Source organism: Aythya marila, assembly GCF_965140915.1.
Source record: "Aythya marila genome assembly, chromosome: 13".
Classification (NCBI taxonomy): Eukaryota; Metazoa; Chordata; class Aves; order Anseriformes; family Anatidae; genus Aythya; species Aythya marila.
Genome location: NC_139054.1, coordinates 9,687,801 through 9,713,114, shown reverse-complemented (window position 1 = coordinate 9,713,114; position 25,314 = coordinate 9,687,801). Strand labels below are relative to the sequence as shown.

General features: G+C 60.2%; 1 protein-coding gene across 4 annotated transcripts in view; it reads right to left on the bottom strand.

Moving 5' to 3' along the window:
- Positions 1-25,314, bottom strand: part of NLGN3 (neuroligin 3) — a 34,928-nt gene that overhangs the window by 6,241 nt on the left and 3,373 nt on the right. For 2 of the 4 annotated variants that reach the window (XM_082770897.1, XM_082770896.1), the window contains exons 2-4: positions 10,556-11,271; positions 1,891-2,040; positions 254-439 (exon numbers count right to left, since the gene is read on the bottom strand). In XM_082770897.1, coding sequence (XP_082627023.1) covers positions 254-439; positions 1,891-2,040; positions 10,556-11,033 — 814 coding nt within the window. In that variant the 5' untranslated portion in view covers positions 11,034-11,271. Of the gene's footprint in view, positions 1-253; positions 440-1,890; positions 2,041-4,346; positions 4,407-9,441; positions 9,502-10,555; positions 11,272-25,314 lie in introns of those variants that run through there. The other 2 variants (XM_082770899.1, XM_082770898.1) reach the window with 2 other exon arrangements.

Here is a 25,314-nt window from a genome sequence, read left to right as displayed (position 1 = left end):
TTTATATGCATCTGCTCTTATGCCAACACAATCTTGTAGCATAAACAATTCCTTTCTTTATCTAGAGTAAACATTCTGCTGTATTTACACCACGGTATCAATCACATCACCTCCACAAGCGCCGTGCCAGTCTCCACACTCCCAGACCAACTCTCCGCTACGAGGGGGCCTCGCTCCCTCCCCGGGCCCATGCTCGCTTTTGCCCCTGCTCCCGCGTGGATCGCTCGGCAGCTGGGGCAGGGCCAGCACCTACCTTCCGAGTGGTGGGACAGGGTGAGCAGGCTGACGCAGGAGGCGCCGATGCCGGAGCCGAAGACGGTGATCCGCAGGGGATCCCCGCCGAAGAAGGCGATGTTCTCGCTGACCCAGCGCAGCGCCTGTATCTGGTCCAGCAGCCCGTAGTTGCCCTTAGCAGCCTGGTCCCCCGTGCTCAGGAACCCTGCAGCAGGTGAAACGGAGCCCGGTTAGGGACAGGGGAAGCAGGCTGCCCTCCCACCCCTCCCTGAGTCTGGGGGAGCTGTATGGGACCCCATCCCAGTGGGATCAGCAGTGCTGTGGGTGCTGTGGGGACTCTGCGGCCCTACACATGTAAGGGAGAGAGGCCAGGAGTGCTGCCTGTAGGGCAATGGGCACGGGACACTGCCCTGCCCTGACCACCGCCCGTGCCAACAGCCTCATGCACGCTCGGAGGGAGGCTGGGGAAGCACAGGGAGTGCAGGCAGGCTGAGCACACGCAGCCAATGCTTCCCATGGAATAGCGTGGTCCGGAGGAGGCTCTATAAATGTAAGGAGGTGGGCTGGGCAGAGAGGAACCACTGCAGCTTAAAACACAAAGGCTCTCAGGGAGGAAGATGCTAAGAAATGCTTTCAACAGCAGAGGTAACACCCAAGATAAGCTATCGATGTTTTATCTGCCTTGACTCAAAGCAGGAAGCTGGAGCCATGGCACGGGGGCTGAATGTGGGCAGGTAACACGGTGGCAGGGAGTGGCACGGCGCTGCACCGGCACCGCGGTGCTGCTGGCACTCAGCAGCTCTTCAGTGGGGATGCCAAAGGCACCATATAAGTTTTATTTCAGGCTGTGTTTTATACCTCCTAAATTAGCGCTATCAATCTTAAAGGCCCGATTTTTAATATTGAGAGGTCTCGAATAGGCTGCTTTTTGCAGAAAAGCCCATTTCCTACCAGCTAAATCCAGGCAAGACTGCTGACCTCCAGCTGCCTTTCCAAGAGGATGTGGGAGTATCAGGGGGACGTGGTGCCCAGGTGTGGGACAAGGAGCCCCTGTCCCGGCTGGGGTGTGAGCAGCAGAGCCTGTGGGGTGGCTCGGATGGGCTCTTCCCCAGCAAACCCCTCGGAGGGCCGAGCACGTCTCCGTGCATATTGTGGGAGGCCACGGTGTGAGCAAAGCCACCCTTACACCTCTCCCGTTCCCTTCCCGAGGGGATGCATCTGGGATTGTGCATTTCCCATGCAGGGCAAGGGAAGCTCTCAGGGCCTGCCCTGGTTCCTGCTGGAGCACGGCGCTGCCTGGTCAGCTCGGACAGCATCCACGGAGCAGTGAGGCAGCTCCTGCCGGGGGGGGGGAGAGCTGATCTGTCCCCCGGGGCAGGCAGGCAGCACCCGCTGGCAGCTCAGCGCTCCGAGCCCTCTCAGGAGGTGATGCTGGGTAAACACATTTATTATTTATTTAACCGCAGACCAATATTTGCTTTCTGCTGAGCCGGGTTGTGTAAATGAGCCTGGGTGGCCGGTGCCAGGAGCCTGACCACGCCGTTGTGGCTGCTGTGGGCTCTGCCACGTGGCACCGTGCTCGGCCGGAGCGCAGACCCCGTCCCTCCCCGTCCCCCTGCCCCCTGTCCCGCCGCACGGCGCCGGCACGGCCCGTACCCAGCACTCCAACGCGGTAGTTGAGGGTGATGACAATCACGTTCCCGTAGCTGGCCAGGACGCTGCCGTCTATCATGTTCCCCGTGCCCTCCATGTACGAGCCCCCGTGGATGTACACCATCACCGGCTTGGCCCCGCTGTCCCGGATGTCTGGAAGGAGAGGAGGTTAACCACAGGACCCCGCCAGCAGCCGCGGCACCCTGCCAAGAGGCAGACCATGGAGGAGGAAGGCAATGCCAGCTGCCAGGACTGGGGAGGGGGCTGCAGCAGCCAAACCCAGAACCCAAAGCCTCGGCGCAGACCTGAGAACCACCCACCACCACCCCAAATCCTCCAGCCCCTCTCCGGGCGGTGGCAGCCCCTGTCCCCGTCCCAGCACTGCTGTCCCCTTGCTGGGAGCTGCCCGGGGTCTCAGCACATGCAGGAGAGGCACGGGCTGGACCCAGCCGCTGCTCCCCAGAGCCACGGGCAGGAGCTGGCACCTCCGTGGTGGCACCGGCAGCGTGGGGTGCCCCCCGAGCCTGTCCCCGTGTCCCTTCTTCAGCTGGCCCCAAGCCCTCGGCTCCGAGAGTGCTGGCAGCTGGCATTGCGGAGGGGCAGGGACGGGGTGTGCAGGACCTGGAGGGCGGGGGGGCACTGGTGGGCGCTCCCACCTCTGTCTCTCCCGTCCCCCCCCCCTCCCTTCCAATTCCCTGGGAAGGCAGAAACCTGCCGGCTGCCGGGATGCGAGCCCATGGCACCCCAGTGCCCGGACACAGACATGGCGATGAGCAGACAGTGCGTGCGCGTGTGCGTGTCGGGAGGTGAGCGCCGAGGCCGGGCGAGGACAGGTCATGAGGCATGGAGTGAGGATGGGGAATGGGACCCGAGGGACGTGGAGGGAGAGGGCTGGGGGAGCCTAGGGCAGGGAGCAGCCACGCGCTCCCTCTCTTGCCTGCTCTTATCCCGGGGAAAGTCCCTGCTGGTGCTCAGCACCTGGCACATCTCCACCGCGTTGCACCCATCGCAGCGGTGGTGCCAGCTCCGCGTGGTGCCCAGCCCTTCCCCATGCTGGCGAGCCGGTGCCGACGGACTTTGCCCTCCCCTGTGCTCACCCACACTCAGTGCCTTGCACCGATGGGCATGGCCGGCACCAGGCACAGCCCTCGCCCCCCTCGGCTGCCCCGACCCCTGCCTCCCTCGCCCCCCGCACCCCATCGCCACCGGCTGCCCTGCCCGGGGCCGTCCCGGTGCCAGCCCTGCTCTGGCAGGAAAACTCTTGCTGGGGCCGCCTGCGTGAAATCCCAACAGCTGAAACGCCGAGCCCGTGGCTCTGAACTCTCCTCCCTGCCACGCGCTGTCACCGAAATGCGAAGGGACATCCCTGTATCTGACCGGCAGCAACGGCATAACAGGGAAAAAAAAAAAAAAAAAAGGTTCTTAATCTTCGCAGCACATCTTGGTGTGCAGGGATTTACTGCAGTCAAATCACTTAGTGTGGATGCCAGTTTACACCCTGGTACAAGAGATCCTGGGGCACAGGTTACTGGGAGACAACAACAGGTTTTGATACTGCCAATGAACAGGCTTTTCATCTGCTGCCCAGAACCCAAATGCCATCTGTCAGGACAGGCTTGAGCTGCCCCAGGACTCCCGCAGACCACGAGGTCTCGGTGCCCTCGCCGTGTTACAGCTGCGTCCTGGCAGACCTTTCCTCCCGCCTCCTCCTCACATCCCTGCAACAAAACAGGCCGAGTCCAGACCCTGCAGACGAGCAGCCCTGTTTTTACCCCAAATCGCCTGCTCTGCAGCTTTCTGAAGCCTGGTGTAGATCCTGAATCACACCCATCTGAAGTCACTCTTGCTCTACCTCAGCTGGCACGGATGCCGTGGCCACAAGCAAGACCTCGCTCGCGTTGGGAAAAGAGTGGGCGCAGCATCCCCAGCACCGGGGCTGGGTACAAATCCTGCTCCGGGTGCGGGGGACAGCGAGCCAGGGGCACCGCTACCCCATGTCATGGCACCTAGAGCTTTTGGGGCCGCTCCTCGCCAGCACCCGCATAGTGGAGCGAGGGGTGGGCGAGGGCACGAGGGCACGAGGGGAGGGCGCAGGCTCCCGCTGCGCATCGCTGAGTCCGGAGGGATGAGGCTGGAGGTGGAATATGACCGGGCTCGGGGTGAAATGGGCCCAGGTGCCCGAGGGCTCCCTTGCTCCCAAGCTGCCATGCTTCCTCCCGGCCCTCGCTCGAGCGGAGCGGGGCAGCCAGCAACCTTCTCCTGAAGCACAACCCCACAAGCTTCCCCCGGAGGAGAGGAAGGGCCTGAGCCCTGCACAGCCGGCCCCCCGGCCCCCCGCCCCGCGCAGCTGCCCAGCGCCGAGACAGACACACACGGGGCTCCCTGGGGATGGCAGCGGATGGCGGGCAAACGGAGTTGCTTTGCGTGTCATGCAGTGGCAGCCTCGAGCACAGAAATACCTTCGTCTTCATCCCCGTCATTATCCGCTAAGTCCTCTCCCTGTTTCTTAGCGCTGGCTCCTAGGGACCAAACACGAGGAGACAGAACAGAAAGGAAAACAAAACAAAACAACAACAACAAAATAAAAAAAAAAAAGAAAGAAAAAAAGAAAGAAAAAAAAAACAACAAAAGAGAATTCAAAAATAGCATGATAGCAGAGACGGTGGGGCCAGGCCTGCGCCCCACAGCACTGCTGGCTACTCACACTGCACCTCTCCCAGAGCCACGGCAGGGCAGGGGCAAGGCTGCCCCGGCACCGCGATGCCGCTCCCCGGGGCCCTTCCCAGATCCTCCCCGGGGCGCTGGGGGCAGCGAGCATCCCCGAGCATCCCCGAGCATCCCCGAGCATCCCCGAGCCGTGTCCCGTGGGGTGCGCACAGGGGGCCCCGCTGCCGGCTCTGCTGCTGCTGGCTGTCCTCTGCCACCAGCACGGCCGAAATGCCACGATGCCCTGCAGCCCTGCTCATCGCACCACAAACCACTGGACTGTAATGGGAGCATCCCCACGCCACAAAAAAACATCGGTTCCTGTAAGGTCCTGCAAAACTTGGAGTCCCACCAAGCACCAGCATGGTCCCAGTGCCTTGTTCCTATCAGCCCAGCTCTGTCCCAGCAAGGGGCTGCTCCATCAGCGAGGTGCAGCCTTGGGTAAGGATTAGATGAAGTGAAAGTGGGTGCAAGAGTAGCTGGGAAGCCGAAGTCGGGGAGTCACTCCCACTGCCACCCCGGGAGGTGACAGAGTGGCACTGTCCCACTCGCAGATGGCAGAGATGAGGGGACAGGATTTGAGTGTGAAAGGAATCAGTGACACGGGCAGCTCCGTGGGGCCAGGTGCAAACACCCATCCTCAGCAGGGATAACCCGCGGTGCTGGCTGAAGCCCTGGCTGGGGACAGCAGCCTCGTCCCACTCAGAAGACAAGAGCAGGGCCTGAGGGGGAGCAGCAAGGCGCAGCCGCCGCTGGTGAGCTGCACAGTGCCCCGTGCTGTGACCTTCTGCTGGCAGCCCACCGAGCAAGGACCAGGAGTCTGGAAAATCCATCAGCAAGCGAAGTTTGAGGGAGACAAGGTCACCCAAATGCTGACAGCAGGAAGCTGAAGGGAGCTGTGCTCACGGCCTCCCTAGGCAGGACAGGCCACGGGGCAGCGGTGACACGGGAAAGTGGCTCCTGCTGCATGGGACAGCAGCAGCGAAGCCACAGGAGGCAGGGTTAAGCTGGGCAAAAAGAAAACCTTTCTGGCAGATAGGGCAGAAAAGCAGTGGAAGTGATGGCCTGGGGAGGGGGTTAAGGAGATGTGTGACAAATGCTGGGCACACGTTAGGCGGAGCAGCTCCTGTCCTTGGGCAGGGACGTCTCCAGAGCCAGCCCGCTGATCTCCGAGTTCACCTCCCAACCCAGTGCTCTGTGCCCTGCCTCCTCACAGCCGTCTGGTTACCGCACCCCTCCAGCCTCACCCCAGGAGCCCCTGCCCTCTGCCCTGGTGCCCCAGCACCCCCCTCCTGCTGTGTCCCCTTCCCCACCCGGCACACACAGCCCCAGCCTGCCTGCAGACAGGCGCCGTGGGCTTGACCGGGTGCATCTTCGACAGGGAGAGCTGCGAGCCCAGAAAGCACTCAAATGACAAAGTACCCGTGCAGTGTTTGCTACGCAGAGCTCCTCTCCAGCTTCCCTGGTAATGCACGGGGAGAGGGATTTTCTCTAATGACTGCTGCAGGCTGCAATCCTTCACCCGCCCCGTGCTTCGGAGCTGTAGCTGGGAGAGGTGGCACGGCGTGGGGAGGGAGCTGGCTGGGGCTGCCACAGCTGTAGCGAGTCCAGCCGTGCTGCTCACCCCATAACTACACCAACGCCCTGCAATCCCACAAGAGAAACAACACAGCAGGTGCTCTCACACCTCACTGTTTGCTCGGTTGCCTCCCAGCACCTGCTGTTGCAGTGCCACCGCAGCAGGAGATGCTGCTCTGCTCCAGCACGGGCTGCAGCCCAGAGCCCAGCGCTGCCCTCCTGGCCCACCAGCTCCCTGGGCTCGTCTGAGCTTGGTTCACAGCCGGGAAAACCAAAGGACTTGTGGCTCCTGCTCTCCTCAGCCATCAAAAATTCATTCTGCTCACCCAGTGCGAGTGCCTGTTACGCTGCTTAACCGCGAGCTGACTGCGGAGTGACACTGTTCAGGGTGATAGGAAGGATGCATGCGCGCTTATCTGAAGTCCCTAGGAAGATTTAAGCCCAAGTTCAGAAAAAAATAAAATCAGTTTTCCTTAAACAGGAGCATCCGCACCGGATTTATACTATCTTAAGCAAACTGTTCCAATAGCACTGACGCCAGTGCAAACAGTGATAAAGAGGGCAGGGATCCCAGCTCCTTGCAGCCGTCGTGGTGCAGATAAGAGAGGAGCAAGAGCAGGACCCAGTCCTTCTCCGGCTCCAGCAGCCGGGCAGGAGCCTTTCCTCCCTGCTGCCCGGCGCCTCCCTGCCCCTGGGCGATGCTGAGGAGCCATCTCCATCCTCCTGGGGCTCCACAAAAGCACCAGACTCCTCGTGCCCTGGTGCCTGCCAGCACTGACGCTGCCCCTCACCTTTGTACATCATGTTCTGGCACAGTAGCAGAGCACAGGGGTGGCCACGTGCCCCCAGCCACGCCACAGAGGCCAGGCTGGTCCCTAGTAAAAACCAGGGGGGTCTGACAGGAGCATCCATAGGCCCTGTGCTGTGTGCACGTACACGCTCCTCCGGTGGGCAGAGCTTTATTTTCACAGCAAACCACGAGCAGCAGCTGAACCTAGATGGTTCAACAGATCCTCCTGCGCTGTGCATGGCTAATTAGTCCCAAAGCGCTGCTGCCCTGCCCTGTCCCAGGAGAGGGGACCGATGTGCACCCAAGCAGGAACTAGGGCGGGGAGACAGGGAGGTTTTTCTGTCTGGTGGAGACGGGGATGATTTCTGATAAAATCTTAGCCCTTTGGCTGCTGTGAGATGAAAACAACAGTGAGGCGAGAGCCGAGGCATTTCAAACCACCAAAATACTAGACAGGCTCTCGCTCTGCGAGAGGAGAGCTCGTTGACCAGTCATACACAAGATGGCCTTAGAAATAGTAATCAGGAGCATTGCTGAACAAGATGATGTTCAAATGACACCAAGTCCGAACAAACAAGCGCTGCAGGTGTGTTATCCTCGCCCTAAGCACTACTAACCCAGGACATTCAGAGCTAAGTGCCTCTTCACAAGTTATTCAATTAATTCGAGTCAACAGACACCAGCTCAGCGGCCGGAGCTGAAGGGCAGCGGCAGCAGCTGGGCGCTTTAATCCTCTGCACATCACGCCTGGATGCCCAGATCCCTGGCTCTGCCCATCCAGAGCCGATGCTGCCAGCACGGGGCAGGAGGCACAGGGCAGGAGGCACATCCCCGCCGCCTCCCCGGGAGCTGCCACCGCATGGCACAGGCCACCAAAGGCATCCTCAGAGCCACTGCAGGGGAACTGCTGGCGGGCAGAGCTGGTGGGGGGCAGAACAAGGAGGAGAAGGCACCCGAAGTGGTTCATTGTGCCCTGTGCCACCCCTTCTCCTGCCCTACCCCAACCCCTTCTGCTCTGCCCGGGCTGCGGGGGGCTCCCGCGGGGACCCCAGCCCCAGAGGGCCGGGAGAGGAAGCGCTTTGAAGTGTCTCGGTGTCGCTGGCACAGCCTGCGCCGGAGGCGGCGTGCGGAGACTCCCTAATGCGCCAGCCCTTTCAGGGGCAGCCTTGGCACTCGGAGAGATGGCGTGTGAATAGCCAGGACAGCCACAGGAAAAGCAAAGCAAAGAAACCAAACGACAGAACTCAGGGAGGGGGGGGGAAAGAAAAACAACAACAACAACAAAAAAAAATAGTCGCTGGAAGGAAAAGAGCTCCCCAAACCTCTGAGCCCAGCTGCGCCAGCCCCGTGAAACGCGGGGGCATGAAGAGAAAAGCGGCAGAGCCGGGGCCCCCTGCGCGGGGTGCCCGGCACGGCGGTGCGGAGGCGGCGGCAGGCGGGGAGGGCAGCTCCAGCCCGGCAGGACACCTCCTCCTGAGCCTTTCAGAAGAGCTGGGCGGCCCGGCCGCGGGCACCTCGGGGCAGCGAGGAGGATGGGGTGATGCAGGGAGCAGCCTGGGCTCTGCCTGCCTGCGTGGGGCTGGGCGGTGGGATGGAGGGAGCATCCTGCAGGGATTGAGGGAGACAGGAGGGGTCTGGTTTGTGCATCTCCCACTCCCCGGCTCGTGGCACTGGGGTTGGATCGGGATTATTTTGGGTGCCCAAGCTGCAGTGCAGCGGGAGGAGCCCCGCGCAGCCCTGGAGACAGCGACGAGACAAAGCGGAGCTGTGTCTGCGCTGGAGATGCTCTGCCGCCTCCGGGGAGGCTGCAGCTTAGGGAGGGTGCGATTTGAGGAGGTGGAGAGCACATCCTGAGCTCGCACAGCCGTGTCTGGGAGTGTCTGTATGTGTGTGGATGGATGAATATAGGGATGCACGCAGCCCTGCCAGCACAGCCAAGGGCAGAAAAGGGGTTGGGGCAGAACATGGCAGTGTTTACACGGCCAGGCCAGGACCGATGCTTTAACCACAGAGCTCTGGCTGCTAACGACCAGGGATGCAACGAGGGGAGGAGCTCAGGCCCCATCTACAGCCAGGTGCCCCCCTGAGCGGGTCGGTACCCAGGGGTGGGAGGGAGCCCCTTGCCTGCTCTGGGAACAGGCGCATTTACGCGCTCCCCATGACCAAAGGGACCGGGAAGCACGGGCTCAGCCTGCCAGCAGCTGTTCTGAAAGGCCTGGGAGCACAGGAGCATCCTGCTCTGCCCTCAGCCCGGCTGCGGGGCAGGAGCCCAGGCGGCCGCAGCACCCGCGGGTCCCTGCGGGCGGGGAGCGGGCGGCAGCGGGGCAGGGCTGCTCGGGGCCCGCGGGCGGTCGCGGCACAGAGAGGCGCTGGAGGAGCACGCCGCGGGGCCAGAGAGAACCGACAGGCACCCTCTCACTCTCTCTCACTCTCTCTCTCTTTCCTCTCTGTGCCTCTCTGCCGGTCGGCTTGCTACATACCTCCTTTCCTACATATTTTCTTGTTGGGCTTTCGGGTGCATTCCTTGGAAATCCGTTTTACTGTAAAATGAATAAAAGACTACAAAATAACAGGAGGCTCCACCGGCTGGAGGGGGCATGCAATCACAACCACGCTGCCGCCCACCCGCCGCCCCGGGACCGCGGGAGGTGGGGAGGGAGCGGCGCCGTGGGAGGAAAACTCTGGGCCAGCCGTGCTGGGCGGGTGGGAAGGGGCGGCCGAGAGCCCACCGGGACGGAGGGGCAGAGCCGGCGAGGCTGCCCTGAGCGGGGCAGAGCTGCCCCGTGTCCCATCCAGCCCCCTGCAGCCCCCCGGGGCTCCCGCGGTGGTGAGGCTGTGGCGGGCAGGTGGGCAAGGTGCTGCCTCCTCCACCCTCTACTTACGGTTCAGGTGGGGTGCCCTGCGAAGGAAAAGGTTAGCCAGGAGGCAGCCGGTGCTGCTCGGCCTCACCACCGCGGGACCGTGCCCCTCATGCTCGGCTGCAGCTGCAGAGCGATGCCCCCAACCTCCCGCCTGCGCCAGGATCCCCCAAAAGGGCTTTTGCGGCCCCAAAAAGGGCTCTGTGGCCCCTTCCTGGCCCGAGCAGCCCGGCCCCGGGAGAGGCAGAGTGTTCCTCCCAGCGGCGGCCGCAGCCCGTGCCCACGGCTAGCGCATGGACCTGGGGGTGGGAAGGGGGGAGGAAGGACAAACCCAAACCAACTCAAGACAGAACCTGGCACTCGGCGCCTGGGGAGCACAAACCAGCTCGTCGCTCTGTGGATCTGCGGTCAGAGAGTCTGATTCAGATTTAGCAACACAAGAGAGGAACCCGTGACGATGCCATGGAGGTGGAAGGGAGAGAGGGGGGGGGACGGGACCGAGAGGCGTGGAGGGGCGGGAGCACGCGAGACAGAGATGGCAGCTGAGGGCGAGCTGAGTGGCCAGAGGAAGCTTTCCACGAACAGACAGCATGCTGCAGGGTCCACAACCACATGCGGCAAACACAACACCCAGGTGAGACCAACCGCTGCCGGGCAGGGGCAGGGGCAGGGGCAGGGCGGCCCCCCCTGCCCTCCCAGAGCGCTCGCTCCTGCGGGCGCCCCGGTGGGGACTCACCATCCTCCGTGGGGATGTAGATGTTGAGGTACAGACAGTCCTCGTTGGGGTCCTGGATGTAGGTGGCCACGATGTCCAGGTTGGAGGTAAACCAGATGGGCAGCATGATCTCGGGAACGGCGTTGTGGATGTTCTGGGGGCAGACCGGCGAGAAGTGGGTAGCGTTCCTGATGCCCGACCAGGAGGGCGGCGGCTCGGGGGGCATGAACCTCTTCTCCCCGACGGGGGGGGCGGCGTAAGGCACCCCCAGGTACTGGTCCACGGGTCCCAAAATCTCGCTGGGCAGCGGCACGCGCACCCCCCGCAGCTTCCCATAGTGCGTGTTGACGGTGGGTGAGTAGACCTGGCCCTCCATGCGCACGACGGCCGAGGCGAAGCTCAGGACCCACAGGGCGAGACGCAGGTCCCAGCCGGCCACCAGCTCAGGCACTTGGAGAACAGGGGGCAAGAGAGGGCTTCTCCAGAGTATCAGCCACATCGTCCGGGAGGAGCAGCACCAACATCCAGGCCTGAAGCTACCTGGGGCGAGGGCTCAGCGCATCCCCATCACCGCAAGCCTCCGGTTTTCCCAGCAGGAACGGCCAGATCCGTGGGGCGGGAGAGCCCAGCGACTCAGGGACTGTGCCCCGGATTGACGTGCCGCCGCGCCTCAGAGCCTGCGAGCTGCCTGCTGCGGTCCCCCTTCGAACGGCCCGGCCCGGCTGGGATTGCTGATGCTGCGGAGAGACGGAGGGAATTAACAGCACTCACCCTGCAAAGAGCCACGGGGCTGCAGCGCCCGGGGTGCCCGCTCCTACCTGGGTGCAGAGCGCTCCCCGTGCTCGAGAAGGGGCCGGTGTTCACCCCCCCGGGGCAGGAGCCCGAGTTGGGATGCTGGGGAACACCCGAGGTGCTCCAGGAGACGGAGCCCTGAGCACGTGCGGACACAGAGACAGCGCCCAGCTGCACACACTGAGCCCACCCATGGCACAGAGGGACCCCTGGCTGGGTGGGCAGGGGTCCATGGCCACGTCCCCCCCCACTCTGCTGCCCCACGTAGGGTGGCGGGGGGCACGGACACCGTGCAGGTGGCTGGGGACGAGGACCTGAGGCCACGTGTCAGCGTGCAGGGCTGCAGCGGGGAGCCCTGGCTGGAGGCTGCCTGGATTTCCAGCGCTCTGCCCTTCCCCTCCCCGCTCCGCCTGCCGCATTCAGGGCTTATGTAAGGGCCCCCCCTCGCCTCCCCCCGGCTCCTGGGGACGGGCACACCGCGGCCACGCTCGCTCGTGGGCTTCTGGAGTCAGTGAGAGGCCGGATCCTGGCCTCGGTGAGCCGGTCCCTGCTGAAGGCACTGCTCGGGGAGGGGGTCAGAGGCTGCCGCCCGTCTCAGCCACACGTGCTTACCCTGGCAGGGACGGCGGCAGGGCACCTCCATTTTGCCCCAGAGCATCCTTAGGTGCCCACCTGGTAAAATCTCTCCAAAGCTCAGAGGGGAGCAGAGCTGCACTGGAATTACTGGAGCACAAAATAAGGGCTGTGTGCAGATGGAAGGAAGAGGCTCTGTTCAAGGCTCAGCTGGGCAGGGACTCCACTAATGGAGAACACCTCATCCAACGAGGAAAATCCGCAGAGAAAAAAAAAAAAAATACACGGAGGGCGTCTCAAATCTGCACTGCACATGTGCAGGCAATTCACTGCCGGTCATTAAGGAAATGGGCCTGTGCTGTGCCTGCCCTCCTGGTATGCCCAGGGAACACGGCAGGCTCAGAAATCAGTGTCTGACAGGCGTAATAAGAAACACTCAGCCCAGAAAATCACGTTGCTGCATCCGGTCCGCCCGAGCAGCGAGGCTGTGCAGGGCTGGGAACGCAGACGTGCTTCCAGAGCCCACAGACAGCAGCGGTGTGAGGCAGGGACAGCACCAGGAGCGATGGGCGAGGAGGAGCAGCAATATCCAGGGCATCCTGCTCTGTGCCCCGGAGCACCCCTCTGTCCCCGCCTGCTGCCTGACCAGGGGAGGTGGCACCAGACAAGCACGCACTGCAGGATGCTGACACTGCTGCGTTACCCCAAAACAGGTGCTGGAGGCTACAAAATGCAACGCGAGAGCAAAAGAAGCGTACCAAGGGCAGAAAGGCAGCCGAGGCACCCCAGCACCCTGAGCTCTGCGGTCACACCACTGCTGCTGCCGCCCCGCTCTGCCCCCAGCTCCGGAGGAAAACCATCGCTCATCCGCTGAGCACGGCGCTGCTGGAAGGCAAAGCATCCAGCCCACATCATCTGTCCTCGTCCTTTGGATGCCGCGGGTTAGGATGAAGCCAAATTATTAATGAGTGTCGTATCTCGTTGGCACGCCTGGGCGCTACGGGCAACCTCGATACTGCCCGTAGCTCCCAGCAGAGCCATTCGCTGCCAGCCCTCGTTCCTGCTCTGCAGGAGCACGCCGCAGCCCTGTGGCTTACCAGAGGATTCCCTGGCTCCGAGCTCTCCCAGAGCCGTGGCCGTGCATCGCCTTGAGCATGGCAGCTCCAGCACTGCCTCAGCCAAGGGATTTCACAGCGTGAGGCACACCGGGCACCACAAAATTAGGGCTGAACTCACCCCCCGCTTCCCATCCTTGGGGTGGCTGCACACCTGGCATAGCCGCTGTGTCGTTGTGTACTGCACAACGAAGAGATTGTTTTATTTTATTTTTTTTAAAGTAAAACAGAGCCCAAACCAGCTGCTCCTCCTGATTATGCTATCATGATATCCTTTTGGGTTGCTTAATCCTCACCCATGGTTCTTCCAACAGCTCTGTAAAAAACGGAAATCTGAAGACAAAAAACTGTCTGTTATGGTAGAATTAAAGTTCCAAGTACACTTCCATAATGCAAATAAAATCATGCTACCAGATTTGCAGTTGTCTCAAATTATGAGCTGTGTGAAGCATCAGAGACGGAGGTGAGTTACATTAGCAACAGCCAAGTGTGTCCGGATAGAGATGCACAGTCAAGACCCAACAACCCTAATGTTACCTCGGAGAGCCACAGAGTGCTGACAATAAAATCCACATCACGCTATTTGAACATTTGTAATTCCAGATTTGGTTCCATCGTTTTTTACAGACTTTTCTCCTCCATCTGCCGATGCCCCTGCAGCACAGAATAAAGGCACCCAAACAATCTCAGCAACCTGCTCCTAAACCCTCCTATGTTTGGATTGGTTTTCAATTACAACAACAAAAACAACGCAAGCCCTAAATCTGGAACTCCCTGGGTTTCAAACGCCTCATTTGGGATGATTACAATCCCCCCGAAACACATCTTACCCGCATATTGCTGTTCTGCGCTCTGCGCTCCCTGCTGTAACTTCGTGTTAGCGTAACATTTAGTACGGGAATTTAGCCTTAATTTAATATCGACGGGCTGCCACCAACACCAACACCCAGCCCTCTCCACCGAGGCGCTCCCGGGGGCAGCTGCATGAGCCCTGCATCGCTGCGCTCACCCCAGAGGGGCTGAAGGCTCCTTCCCCCAGCCTGCCCAAGCACACGCAGTAACGAAAGAGAAGATCCAGGAGAGGACGTTTTGTTCGGGAAGCTATTCCCTCGCATCCCACGGGAGGTGGGAGCGAAGCATCCCCAGGATGAGCCGCCTACGGCTCCTCCCGCTGTTCCCGGCCAGCCCAGCTCTTCCCCCGGCAAAGGTGGCTGCTGCCTCCCCGCAGCCCTCGCGAGCGCTGGAGGCTGCCAGTAGGAAATGGAGGCTGCCAACTGGAAGTGAAACCCGGCTCGCCCGGGCAGATACGGCCAAGCTGGGGACACCGAGACGAGCGCACGAGCGAGGAGCCGGGAGAATAAAGCCGCTGCAGGCATCCTGGGTCGTCCTGCCAGACCGCGGAGGGCGGCTGGTGCGAGCGGAGGAAGTGAGGCTGCTAACTGTTAATGATTTTATTCATGCATCTTGGAAAACAAACGCTGTATCGGTATTTCCACGACTGTACTGTCTGCCAGGCTGCTCCCTCCCCAACAACAAGACGCTCTCCATGGAAACCTGAGCAGGCGGATCCCGCGAAGCCGCGGTTGCAGATGCACAGCGAGGCGTCCCCGCGCCAGCCAGAAGAGTCGGATCCACACCTCTGCTGGCTGAGAGCTGTGGGCGAGCGCTGCCAGGCCGGGCCCTCGCATCGGATCTCCGCTCCGCTCCCAGCAATCCGCACCCTGCTGCTTCCCTCCCTGCCAGCCCCCTCGCTGCTCTCCTCCTGCACGCAGCGATTTCGGCTCTTGCCAGCCGCCGGTGCCTTCTGCCTGGCCGGCGGTGCTGCAGGAACCTCGGGAGCACAGGAGCTGCAGCAGCACCGGGCTGATGTGCCCATGTCCCTGGGCCCCAGCATTTCTCTGCCAGCTCTCACCCTCTGAGGGTTTTGGCCTGGGTTGGTGCTTGAGGCTAACACTACGGAGCGGTGGTTAAGCACAACGGGTTGTGCCCAGCGGGTCTTTCTGACACCAGGTTTCTCATCCATGCTGCAGGCAGACGTTTCCCTGTCCTGCAGCACCGGGGGAGCAGTTCTGGGAATTCAATCCATCACACAGCTCGTGCACAGCAATAAATGGTTACCAGCGGCACTCAGTCACACTGAGCAGGGACAAGCAGGGTTTCAGCAAGGTCTGCCCCGCTGCTGTTACAGCTCAGCATTTCTCTGGGTGACCTAAATGACAGGACGAGGTATGTTTTAAAATCTGCACACGACACCCAGGGCTTTGGAGGCCAGGGCTGGAACTTGACGTGCTCCTGACAAACTGGAGAGAGGGCTGGGTGGTGATGGGCAGGGCTGAGAGGCGCTGGCAGGAGAAAGCAGCAGCATAAATGCGGGCTGGGGAAGAAAAGGCAACAGTGCTGCTGCCAGAAGGGTCAAAAGGGCTACAGGGGAGTACAAACTGAGCGTGAGCCAGCATGTCATTGTCACAGGAACGGGCAAGTACCCTAGGATGTGTAGGACAGCTTATAAAGGCGCACGAACTGCCTCTCGTTATTCTGCTCTCCTCCAGCTCGTAACGATGCATCAAGCAATTATCCTGTTCTCTAGAGAACTGCTTCATCCCCCAAAAGATTTGGGCCAACCAAGAGAGGCCACAGGAGACCAGCAAGGCCACAAAAAGCCTGGGAAGCATGGCCTTGAACAGAAGCCTGGAAGACAAGTCTTGTCAGCAGGTGCAGTTTTACAACACGGAAAGGCTGCTGCAAAAAAACGCCCAGAACAGTCTGATGCTGAACTCAGTGCTAGGCAGTCGTGGCAGCGTCCTCCCCCTGCCCCAAAGCCTGACCCTCCGTGGGTGAGAGCCATCGGTGGTGACCCTGATGGACACATCCCATCATGGTAGCTGAGCTGGGTTCAAGGTGGACTCGGGGGAGACAGATCCAAGGGCTAAAAGGTGCATGCACCACCCAAACCCAGCTGGCATGCAGATACAGCTAGTCATCAGTCGTCCTACCCCATAAACAGAGGACAGCCCAGAGCCTGTTGAGCTCTCCTGTGCTGCAGCAGGCTGGATGCCAGGATCTCCTTGAGCAGGGACGCCTCTCAAGGCTCCTCCTTGAAGCCGAGAGATTCCTTACCTGTGACAGACGCTCAGCAGGTGACTGCTAGCTAGCTTGTTGAAACTCTGCAAGTAATTTACTAAGCATGCTCCAACGTCGTTAGCTTAGCTAAGTGACATAAAGGATTGATGTGCACACAGTCCTCCAGGCATAAACTGTTAAGCCTGGGATTGGGATAGGATCCGGTCATATCTAGGCTCCTCGGAGTTTGGACAGCAAAAGGAACTCCGTGCTGAACCTCATGGCTCACCGTGAGGGTCTCCCTGAGGCTTGTAGTCTGACCCTCTCCTCTGTGCAGTAAATAATGAAGTGGCCTTGCCATCACGAATCTTGTTAATGTCACATTTACCATTAGAAAATTGTTAAATCGCTGTCTCGCTCACAATTAAGCACTGCTAAATCACTATTTTCATCAATAAATATATTGCTGCTTCGCTCGTGTGAGTGAAGTGCGTAATTCCTTTTGTGGCTGGAGGAGACGCTTCCACGTTAAGAAAGGAGCCAGGTGTACACCAGGGAAGGGTAAAGGTAAGCTCATCAGCAAAGGGTGCTCCAAGGCAGGTGGACAGAGCAAATGACACCTCGATGTCCCCTCCAGCCCAGTCCCCTACACTTCTCATTCCCCTGGCTGGCAGCTCTGTCCCTGCCCTTGGTGGCTCAGCACTGGTCACCTAGTGTTTAGGAGGCTCTGAGGGAGCAGAGCACTCTGGAAGCTTCCCAGCAGCATGGAGCCCACCACAGCTGTCCCCTGCTCTGCAGGTCTCCCTGAGAGCCCCGTGCCCCCATCTCGTCCTCCTCCCAGAGGCGCATCTGCAACACCTCCAACAGCACAGCACCTCAGTCACTCTGGTGGTACAGAGGGAAAAACAGCCGCAAACCTCACCCTCATTCACTTCAATTGCCAGATGCTTCCCTGTGACCTGCCTTTTCTAACTTCTACCCACAGTATCACCAGTACTTAAGCAAAGCTGAACGCCAGAAGCCGATGAGACACTCAGCTGTGTGTCCAATGCCCTGGGGAGAAGAAAGATAAGAGACCTCAAGAGAAGCCTCGGTTAAGTTCCTCAGTGCCGCAGGAACATATGTGGGACAGAAGCTCTTAGACAACTCCCAGACACACACCGAGATCCTCGAGAGCTCCCATTCAGAACAGCAAAAATGTTGCCCCAAATCCCTAGAAATTTCAGTGCCGCTTCTGCTGCCGTGCCAACGGCCCCCTGCTGCGATATGGCCCGGCCCCATTTCCTCCACGCCTGGTGAAAGGTCCTTCAGGAAGAAGCAGATCCTGCCCGCCTTGGGAAGGACCCCAGGACCAAGGCAGACCTTTCCCTTGCCCACACTCCTGCCTTTCCAGACTTTCTTTTTCACTGGAACTGGCTGCCCCGAGAAGCTGCGGGCGACCCACACCTTGAAGGTGTTCGAGACCAGGTGGATGAGGCACTGGGCAACCTGACCTAGTGGGTGGCATCCCTGACCATGGCAGGGGGGGATGGAAGTGGATGGGCTTTAAGGTCCCTTCCAACCCAAGCCATTCTGTGATTCTGTGATTTTTGGTGTCGATTCCAGTGCACTGTTCGACGCCCTGCTCCTGCCTCCTCCAGAAGGCACACAACCCAGCGGGTGACATAACCTGGCTCCCTTCCAACTCCCATTTAGCATCAGAAGCTCCAAAAACGCAGGCAGTATCTCAGTGTCACTGTGCAGGGAGTGGCGATGCTGCTGAAGGACAGCCGGTGAGCACTGCAGCAGGGACAGTGGTGGGGTAAGCACCCAATACTGCCGAGGCAAGTGCAGGGTGGCCTCCGTAGAGGATCCAAGGACAACCGTGTTCGACAGCCTGGGCTGTCTGGGCGTGGGCCACACGTTCACCTTGAGCCGGTCTCCATTTCGACTGACCTTCCCACTCACTGCTTCCCAGGAGCGTGCAGAAAGCTGGGGGAGGGCCGCATGGCACAGCAAGCAGCTGCTGTGCGAGCGAGAGGCTGTGGGACAGATCCCTGGCTGTGAAGAGGGCAGCGGCAGCAGCCTCTTGGTGGGCTGCCGGACTTCCACGCCGCTCACAGACAGCTGCTGGAAGTAGGCCGTTCAGTGCCACGTTCTGGGTAGAAATAATCTGGATTATCTCACGTTGCAGCTTCCCTGACCTCAGCACAAAGAAACGGCAGCAGCTTTTCTCTCCCTCACCTTGCCGCTCGCACGGATTCAGTTCGCAAATGCTTCCCTGCAGGGGCAGAGGCTAATGAGAACCACTGTCTAAACAGCAAACACAGTGCCACGGCCTTGGCACAGATACACACGCGCTTGCTCCCCAGCCAGAACAACTGGCAGCGAAGGAAGAGCGCCTGACCCAGCCTGGCAGATCAGAGAGCCCTGGAGGATTGTCCAGAAGCCCCTGCAATAGGGTTGCACATGCTGCGCCCTGCACCCTTAGCAATAGCCAGATGGGGCATTGCTGTACGGCAGCCTAAACGGGCCCCATCCAGGCTGGCAAGAGAGGCAGAATGGTGTAAAGTAGGGTAGAGCAGTAGTGCCAGTTGGAAGGGGTCCACAGAGATCACTGAGACTGAGACTCAGAGTCAGAATACCTCAGGGCAGACCCCAGGTTAAAAATTATCTCCTCGAGTGTTATCCAAATACATCAAACACGGACAGGTGCTGGGCATCTACCACCTCCCTAGGAAGCTCTTCCCTTGCCAACTACCTTCTTGGTAAAGGAGTTTTTGCTAATGTCTAGTCTGAACGTCCCCTGGTGCAGCTGTGAGACATTCCCACATCCTGTCACTACATACCCAGAGAAGGGAGGAGCACCTCCCTCCCCGCATCCCCTCCTCAGGAAGATGTAGGGTGCTATGAGGACACCCCCAACCTCCTGTCCTCCAGTCCTGAGAAACCCAAGTGTCCTCAGCTGCTCCTAGAACCATCGAATGGGAAGGGACCCACAGGATCATTGAGTCCAACTCCTGGCTCCATACAGAACCACCCCAAAAACAAACTCTACATCTGAGAGCATTGTCCAAACACTTCCTGAACTCTACCAGGCTCGGTGCCATGACCACATCCCTGGGCAGCCTGTCCCAGTGCCCAACCACCTCTGGGTGCAGAACCTTCTCCTAACCCCCAGCCTGACCCTCCCCTGTCCCAGCTCCATGCCGTTCCCTTGGGTCCTGTCGCTGCCCTCCACTCCCCTCGTGAGGCTGCCATGAGGCCTCCCCTCAGCCTGCTCTGCTCGGGGCTGAACAAACCAAGGGACCTCAGCCTCTCCTCACACATCCTGCCCTCTAGGCCCGTCACCACCTTCACAGCCCCCTTGGACGCTGATAGCTTTACTTCCTTCTTACATTGCAATGCCCAACACTACACGCAGCACTGGAGGACAAAAATGGCCCTTTGGGCTCCTGGGACATGCTGCTGGCCTCTCGGCTAGCCTGGACCCTGCCCGCAACCCTTCCAGCGCCCAGCCACCCCTTCAGCACCCAACGGGCTGAGCCCAGCACCGGGCCCACCGCCAAGGCCACCTGAAGGGCACTGGGCTGGCTAGTGCCAGCTAGTGACCTGTGGGGCATCGACCACCTCGGCCATGCTAGGGAAATAGTTCTGTGAGTGGCAGCATCACCCCGGTGCTCGCTTCATGCAGGCAGGTTGTCTGTCGACATGTGTCCGCAGAACCCCAGAACTACCAGACACCTGCTCGGGGCGAGCCGACAGGTGAGCTGCTTCCAGCGAGCCCTTGGCACCAGTTCATGCCAAGGCAGCTCGCTTGCTCTCCAACACATCACAAACAAGCACCAGGCACCCACTTTGAAGCAATACAAGCTTGCTTGTGGATCCGAGATCCACGCTCGGCAGCTAGCAACTGGTGCAAACCTCACCCAGCAAAGAGCGCGCTGCCGGCACAAGCAGCGCTCCCCGTGCTTCCTTCCCCAGCTCCGCCAAGCTGCGCGCTGACATTATCCCAGCTGCTCGTCGCCATCCCCCTCACATCTGCCAGAGCAGCGGCTTCTGTGTCCTCTCCCGAACAACCGCCTCCGAAACAACCGTGCCTAGCAGGGCCCCCGGTTTTTCCTCCAACACTAATTGTTATGACTGAACCACTTCAGGGAGCAATTACACAAACACGAGACTCTTTTCAGAGGAACAACCTTCCGAAACTCTATGTCCAAATATGTTTGTATTTCCTGAGTTAGCAACAGCAGGATTGAAATTTAATAAAGAAAGGAGAGCAGTGCCAGAGAGGCTGGTTTTGTGCAGTGGCACCCCCGCTTCTGAAAGGCCCCAAACCAAACAGCAAGTACGAAACCCAGCTCTGATGGCATGTCCTTCCCCAAAATGTCTGGTATCCCAGTCCCCCACACTCCTTTCTAGGCACCCAGTTGCACCAAGGCCAGGGACTCCCCTCTGGCCACCGGGCCATGGGCAGCTTGCACGGGACACTGCCCTGCCCTGCCCACCGCCCGTGCCAACAGCCTGACGCATGCCCGGAGGGAGGCTGGGGAAGCACAGGGAGCGCAGGCAGGCTGAGCGCACGCAGCCAATGCTTCCCATGGAATAGCGTGGTCCGGAGGAGGCTCTATAAATGTAAGGAGGTGGGCTGGGCAGAGAGGAACCGACTGCAGCTTAAAATACAAAGACTTCCTGTGAATGCGACTGGAGAGGGTGGACAACAAAATCCAAGAGTGCTTTGAACAGGAACAGCTACACCAAAATAAGCCATCAGCGTTTCATTTTTACTGACTCAAAGCAGGAAGCCAAAACCACTTAATCACAGGTTGTAATCTGGAATGCGGTTGTAAGAACCTCCGGTTTCAACAGCAGAGCTGATAAAGGATTGTTTCCTTTACTGACACCTGTCTCAGTCACCTATTTCTTCTGATATCACTATCCATCACTTCGTTAGCTGAGCAAAGTTTCATGGGGCTGAACGGTAAGTCAGGTCATGGGGATGATGCAGCGCGAAGGTAATCAGTAATGGGGCAAAGAACAAATATAAGGAAAATGGTTGGAGAGAAGCAGGAACTAGCTTTTCCATGGAAGCTGAATGACAACATAACTATTCTGTTTCCCTGTGCAGAAATAATGTCCCAAGTTATCTGGCGGTGTACACCCATCACCTTCCTGCACCGCCCTGTCTTGCACCACCAGACACCAAGTCAGCCAGCGAGGCAGCGAGGATATGGAGCACAGCGGCTCCACAAGGACAGCAAATCCCTGTGCAAGGGGCGTGCAGGTGATCCGCACGGAGCCACCCCTCTAGGATCACAAAGCAGGCGGCAGGGCTAGGCTCACTCCCTCAGGAAGCTGGAAAGCCAAGACTGGCAAGGAACAGCAGGACAGGCTGATCGCCCTAATACCACCACGCTGGTGCCTGTTCAGACCCAGTGGCACCAGCAGCCACCCACTGCCTCGCGGCACTGTGGCTTTCCCCGGGCTGCACTGCTGGTGGCAGCTCCTGCAGAGCACCAGGGCACTGCTCAGTGCTCAGGGGACCGCGCTGCCCTGCTCACAGCAGCATTGTCTTCACCCACAGCAGGGGCTGTGCTGCTGCTCTGCAGAGCGCTCAGGGAGGGGAGACCCAGATGCTACTGGAGTGGGGCAGGAGAAAGGGATTTGCAAGCACTGGGTCCAACGCACGGGATGAACAGAACAGCACGAGCATTTACTGAGACTGTAATGCCCACTCCCTCTGTGTCCGCCAGCAAGCAGGGCTCGCAGGAAACATCAGGAAGGGAATTCGAGAAGATGGAGGTGGGAAAATGCCACGCGCTGCTGGAAGCGCCAGCCCCGCTCACAGCGCCTGTCCTTGCAAGCCGCCCAGCTCACCTGCAGCATCAGCCCCTGCCTGCTGCCAGCTGCGCCCCGGCCCTGTGCAGGGATGGGGGACGAGCTCGGGGCTGCAGACCCCGGGAGAACACGAGACAGCTTCGAGCAGCCACGTCCTGCAGCAGCCACCGCTCTGCGAGGTGACGTCAGCCTGGCCAGGAGCTGGCAGGCAGGACACGCCGTGCATGCAGGCTGTGCTGCTCCAGACACTGCCTGCCTCCCGCAGACGCCAGGCCCCGCGCTCCTCGCCCGCTACGGCTTATCTACAAATTGAATTTCACACTTGTGCGCCCCCGGAGCAGGCACGCAGGTGCTGCAGAAGCCGCCCTGCCCCTCTGCATCCTCGCCCCACCCCACCACCGAGGGTAACTGCTGCTGGCGAGGCTTTGTCTGGGGGCACCGGGAGAGCTGAGCTGAGCTCCTGTGCCTTGGAGGGGTAGAGGCGGGCTGACAGCCCAGCCCTAGTGCACGGCAGCCTCCGCTCAGCCTCCACCTGCAGCAAGAGCCATTGGCCACCCGTGTTCCCAAAACAAAGCCAAAGCTGGCACGACCGAGAAGGAGACCACAGAGAACAGGCGGGCTGGAGGGTCAGCCAGCAGCAGGGCAGCTCTGCAAAATCCCTCTCGCTCGTGCTGCTAAGGCATGCTGAGGACTTGAGGCCATGCAAGCCAGCAGCTAGGAAAGAAGCCTGTTTAAATTTAATCCAAAATGTACTTTATATTTTTCCCTTGTAGCTTTCTCCTCCCATATTTTCTATCTTCAAGCACAAAAAGCAGAAAGCCTTAAACCTCTGGCAAAAATCCTTTAATGTGTTTTACTGTAAAGGCTGCCTAGTGTTAAGAAATAAGCTGAACCGGAGCAAATCAGGCAGCCTGCGGATGCCCTGGGAGGCGAGGATGAAGCAGGACAAGCAGGCGGGCTGCAGGGACCAGCAGTGCCAAGGAGAGGCGGCCCCGGTGCCAGGAACGCGCCCGTGCTCCCTGCCGAGGTCCCCGAGCACAGCTCTGCCTCGGCAGATGCCCGCTTTGAAGCCTTGCTCCCTGCGGGGGCCGGAGGAGGTTTCTGCGGCCAAGAGGTGACTGCGTGGCTCCCCTGAAGGCTGTGAGCATCCAAACAACCCCAGTGTGTGAGCATCTGAGCGGGAGGGCCCAGGGGCAGCGGTGAACAAAATGGCAGCGAGGCGGAGATGGAGAGCACGTTCCCATCAGCAGCTTGGCAGCACCACGGCCATCCAGCTCCCCAGGGCCTGTGCCCTTACAGCCCAGCCCCGTGCCCTCGTCTCCCAGCCCAACACAGGCTCTCCTCCCACAAAACCTCTCCCAGGCCCAGCCTCGTGGCTCCCCGCTGTCCCTGGGTGTTGCTAGACCAGCTGGGAGCAGGAGGACGGCCTTCTTGCACCCCGTGCTGAGCTGCACCCTCACTGACAGCAGGACACGAGGCTTTTCTCAGCCGGGCACAAAACCAGGAGCAGGACTGAGACTGTTTCCCGGTGTCAGTATGGGCCAGGGGATGGGAGGAGAGGGAGAGGATCCCAAACAGGATCCCGTGCGATGCCACCGTGCCCCCTACATGCAGCGAGCTCTGGGGCAGCACCGGGGCAGGAGCCCAGCTGCTAGAGGGGAGAGCATCCTGCACGCAGCAAGGGCCTGCCCCGTGCCAGCTCAGAGCTGGGCAGGGATAAACCCAGTGCAGAGCCCAGAGCTTCCTGCTGGCTGCAGCCTTCCCACGGGCACGGCACGGAAATCACGGCTCAAAGCAAAGGTGCACCCTGCCCTGCCCTGCCCTGCCCGCTTCCCTGCCGCTAGCCTGAAGTATGAGCAATTTGCAGCTCAGGAGCTGTCCAAGTGTATCTCCGTGTATTTATTGGTCCTCAGGGAACCTCTTGTCCTTCTTGAACTTGTCCCATTTCTCCTGGAGCCAGCGTAAGGTTTTGCTGTTCGCAACACCTTGTTCTGAGGACTTGTGTGCTCTGGCAGCACGGCTGTGAGCGGCAGATCCCCTCCTCCTGGTTTGCACCTCCTGCTAGCGGCGTTTGATGTGACCTTGTACTTGCATGGCAAGAATCAGGGAGCAGTTAACCTCCATCCTTTCTCTCCTGGCCTCCCGTGATTTCTGTAGCTCTGTCTGATCCATCCTCTGTTGTTTCTTTCCCAGCCCGAAGATCCTTGCCTTGTTCAGTCACTTTCTGTGCGTGGCCACCCCCGTGCCAGCGACCCACAGGTCACACCGCACCCCGGGGCGCGCTTCTCGTGCTCCCGCAGGGTGGCAGCTCTCCGTGAGGGGCTGCGTTGGGCAAATCTCTGCAGCGCCCCATGCAGAAGGGACCGTGACGCCAAGGGTGTTCTCAGAAGTCTCCTCCCCGTGCCCGTCTCAGAAACCTTCCTGAGGCTCTGCCAAACGGCCTCGCCTTCGGAGAGCCCCAGCAGCCCCGGCCCAGACCCAAACAAGGCTCAGGCACAGCCAGAGCCCTGTAATGCTCCCTAACGCAACCTTTCCCAAACTTTGCCACCTGCTCCGCTGGCACGGCCAGAGCATCTGTCCACAAGGCAGAGCTTCAGCTCCGCTTGCCAGGCACCTCGCAGGGTATGCTCACGCTGGGATGCAGTTTGAAAATAACAGATGTTACTACGCTGCTCTGCGTTTTGCAGTGTCAGGAACACGGCTTCTTTACCAACAATCCCCAGAGCTCCTTGCCAAGGCAGTCCCAGCCCAAACAGCGCTGCCCAGCACAAAGCCCTGCTCACAGACATCACCCCACGCCCTGCGCCCTGCAGGACGGACAACGCAGCAAGGGCAGGGGTTCCTCACGTGCCTGCAGGAAGCAGGAGCACGGTTTCATCACGCACCACTATCACCTCTCGTGAGCCCAGACAAGCGACCAAACAACTGGCACGTATCCTCAGCAGGCAAAACTTCCAAGCGCCGCATGCAGCGGGCAGGATGTGGCAGCGTCCCCAAGCTCCTGCTCCCTCCTGCAGCTCCCGCTCCCCCCCAGCTCCCCCTCAGTCAGATTCCCTCCAGGGACTGAGTGATGTGGGTTCAAACCACCAGCGCTGGTGATGGCAGGACCTTTTATTCATTCCCCTCACACGCCCTGCAGAATCCTGCTGAGGACAGCACACAGAGTGCCGGGCAGAGCCCGCTCCCTGCCCCCTGTCCCCAGGCACATCGCGTTAGGAGACCACCAGAGCTTCTCGGCCGGTGTGCAGCACCACGCAGCTCTGCCTCTGCCACAGCTTCCCCCTGAGCACCCAGCACCAGGACGCATCCTGCTGGCTTCTCCTGCTGTGCCCTTGCCAGACTCCGTGCCACGGACCTGCGCACGCCCTGGCTTTGGCTGGGGATGCAGGTTCAAGTGCCAATCCCTGGTTTAGAAGAGCCTTC